This window comes from Beta vulgaris, chromosome 6 (assembly GCF_026745355.1).
Source record: "Beta vulgaris subsp. vulgaris cultivar EL10 chromosome 6, EL10.2, whole genome shotgun sequence".
In the NCBI taxonomy this organism is placed as follows: Eukaryota; Viridiplantae; Streptophyta; class Magnoliopsida; order Caryophyllales; family Amaranthaceae; genus Beta; species Beta vulgaris.
Window position 1 is genome coordinate 68211786 of NC_079207.1, and position 3612 is coordinate 68215397.

The window sequence follows — 3612 nt, forward strand, 5'->3', positions numbered from 1 at the left end:
GGAATTTTAAGTTCTAACGACCATGGGCTCATCAGTTGTTTGACCGCTTATTTTTGTCATCCAAATGCTACTTAGGATTTGATTAACAAGTGGGATAAAGCTATTTGTTCCAATTTAGTAATTCCTTCCCCTAGCTTTTCCTCTAACAAATTAAAATCAATAAGCTGCCTTCTCGCTCTGTTAAGAATCTTATGTAGGTCCCTCCTGATGCTGATGTTGTTAAGTTAAATTTTGATGTTTTCAAACTAAATAATGGGCTAGCTTCTTATGGATTTTTTCTTAGAAATTCCCAAGGTGATGTATTGATAGGGAAAGTGCCAGATCTTTGGGAGCTATCCTTCGATTCTAATAGCAGAAGCTATGGGGTTGCTTGAAGGCATTAAAGGAGTTATTGTCTCCATATTAAGAAGATTGTCATTGAAGGAGATAATATCACTACTATTAACTCTATAAAGCCAAATGGTATTTCGTCGTGGTCTATTGCTAATATTGTCGTTGATGCAGGTTCGCTTTTGGAACATTTTGATCAAGTGTTGTTTCAACATTGGTATTGGGAGGCCAACCGAGCAATGGATTTTATGACACACAAGGGTCACTTGTCTTCCAATTTGTTATTTTGGTCTCCTCCTTATTACATTGATTTTTCCCTTGTCATCCGCAAGGATGTTTTAGGTTGGCCTCCGAATTAAGAAGGACAACTTAAGGTTTTTTTCTCCCCATCAAAATAAAGTATGAGATCTGATTTGAAATACCTTTGATCTGGCTATGCAATACGCGTTGTTTTTCCATAGTTACACCATGTGAGGCTGCCAATACGGCGATACGTGAAAGATATCTCAAGTTGGAAGAAATATCAGTTTTATATAGACTACTGTGTAAACGGAGGGGAGTAATGTGTTGGTTTAGTTATAAGAAGTCAGTCAGTGGCAGTTGAGGTTCTTTTACCAGAGGGCGACATTACTTAGTGAGCAATGCAATACCCATTTGGGAATTCTACTAAACAGGTCCAAAATAGGACTGGACTAGAAGAAACAGGTCTGGGTTCATTTCGACCGAAATCTCTCTAGTTGAATCTCGAATGTACAAAAAAAGTCGAATGTCAAAACTATATTGGTCTAGTCTAACATGGGTTTGGAGTGATGCACAACCTTGATCATATTACAAAAACTTTTGCCAACTTTACTTCAGATGTAATATCATATGTGAAAATTCTCATCAAAGTAGATTAGCTTATGATCTGAGTGATAGTGTGTTACAATAAAAGTTTTAACATTTTCAATTGTGTCTTGTTTGGAAGATAACCCTTTTGAATTGGACATTATATGCTATAGAGAGAACATAAATAACGTAATTCAAGTTTCAAGCTTCGGCAATGTTAGTTTAATTCATTTGAAATTTACCATACTTATATAAGGGACGAGGAGGAAAATGTTTCATCTCCTTCTTGAATACAAAAACATTTTTTCACTTATCTAGAGAATAAAATAAAGATTTCCAACTCAAGCAAATTATATATGCCCCTTGACAAATCAAACAAAAATATATGTTAAAACTATATATGCAAATTGCATATTTTCCTTCCAACCAAACACAAGAATAACAACTAGTCAATGAGATCAATACAAAGTTTATAGTCCATTTCCTCTTGTTGAAACTATGTACATAATCATATTCATCTACACATACAATAACTTACATAATAATCATAAACACACTCCTAACAGATCCTCCAAAATTTGGATGCTGTTAATTAAAGATGAACTCACTCACTCATCCCTAAAGAGATAAATTGAAAGTTAAATCACAAGAATCACCCTCTAATTACTCAAATCAATGATCTGAAAGTATGTTCAAGAGAGAAACTCGAGTGTGTATTAATTGCCTAAACAAACACTCAAGCTCCTTCTCAAATCCTTCAATTCTTTTATCCAATGCATCAAGTTTTTCACATGCAACTTGAATTATCATCATCATCTCTTTACCTTCTCTGCTTAATTTCTTCACCATTAAGTTGTTTAACGCAACCTCTATATCCTCCAAACCATTCAAATCTTCTCCAACTTGCCCTTTATTATGCACTAATTTTAACACTAATGACCATTTGCTAGCCTTAGGCAGCAAATTTGCACCTAAAAAATACGCCATAATCGACCTAAAAACAATGCTGCAAATCGAGCTTGTTTCTCTTAAAACTCGAACCACTGCAACGAGGTGTTGATCATTGTTCACCTTGTTAAACAACACAGAATCAGACAATTTACTGTCAATTTGTTTTAAAGAAACAAGGGACTTACCCATCTCTCTTTTTAAGTTCTTTACAAAGGAAACATACTTAGTAACATCATCTTCAATACTATCTGATTCACCTGTATTAATGTTATTATTTCTTCTGATTCTAAGGTTTGATTGAAGCTTTCCTATGCTTTCCCTTAGAAGAAATAGATTTTCCCTTGTGTTTTCACAAACATCAAGGAATGATACCGATTCCTCTAAGAGCACATCCACCCATGAAGAGTCTTCATGTTTGGTTAAAGCTTGTTGGGTTTGAGGTAGTTTTAGAAGATCTCCAATGGATTTATAGAGCTCAGCAATGCCGGAAATCGCATTGCTGAGCTTATTAGGCTCCATGAAAGTTGAAGAAGAAACATCGAGGTTTCGAAGTTTGTTGAGTTCTTCTTCAATTTTGAGGGTTGTAGGATGTGATCTTGCTGGTAAGCTAATTGATCTAGCATGGCCTCTAGTACTTGGTTTAAGAAAGAAACCTGCCATTGTTAGACAAAAGGTTTAATTTTATGTAATGATTCAAACAATGTGTTTTTATAAGGTTAGAAATATTATGTTACCTCAGTATCTTGGTGACCATCTATATATATATGTGTATAGTATACAAACATTAAGGTCTAATACAAAAATCCATCTTAATGTGGGTGATCAATGAACATGTGAAGCCAGGTTGGCCGTCCACAATGATGGGGCTTATCTTATCATTATGGCATGTCCTTCAACTAACAATATAGCCTTGATATCATATTAGACAAATTAGGAGAATACGTTTTTCAATACTTGATAATCTCATACATTTGCTCTAATATCTTTTTATATTTTTATAAGGCCCACAAATTAATTACAAAATTGAACTCTATACTGCAATTCAATTATTTTATAAGACAAATTAAACACTTTATAAAACTGATATGTTACTCATTCTTTCCATCCTCTTTCAATACGGAATAAAATCACATGCATATTTCCTCTGAAAAAAATTAAAATTACAACGTTAAGTTGATATATAAGACAATAAATCGATATTATAAGTGACGGATACAATAAAACGCAACCATTTAATTATATAATAATTAGCTGGTATGAAGTAGAATGATCGGATTTTATTAGAATATGTCAACAAATATTAACAATAAAGTTAAATTTTTAAAAACCCTTCCCCACCTTATAAAGATATATCAATGAAGCTAGTATTAATCTAGGATCATATATATTAGCTTTCTTGGTACGATGCATCCTTATAAATTATACATGTTATGATGTCTAGTGATCTAGCATGGTTTCCGTTGACATAAATGCATAGATTTTGTGCATCATCCTTGTCTTCTT

General features: G+C 33.4%; 1 protein-coding gene across 1 annotated transcript; it reads right to left on the reverse strand.

The window, feature by feature from the left end:
- Positions 1 to 1611: 1611 nt before the first annotated feature.
- Positions 1612 to 2850, reverse strand: LOC104897759 (hypothetical protein). Its single transcript, XM_010684706.3, has one exon. It carries the CDS (start codon positions 2767 to 2769, stop codon positions 1831 to 1833), a length of 939 nt encoding a protein of 312 aa, XP_010683008.1. The 5' UTR covers positions 2770 to 2850; the 3' UTR covers positions 1612 to 1830.
- Positions 2851 to 3612: the final 762 nt, after the last annotated feature.

Excerpts from the sequence above, each read along its gene's own strand:
- LOC104897759 (XM_010684706.3), bottom strand. The coding sequence starts at position 2,769 with ATGGCAGGTTTCTTTCTTAAACCAAGTACTAGAGGCCATGCTAGATCA.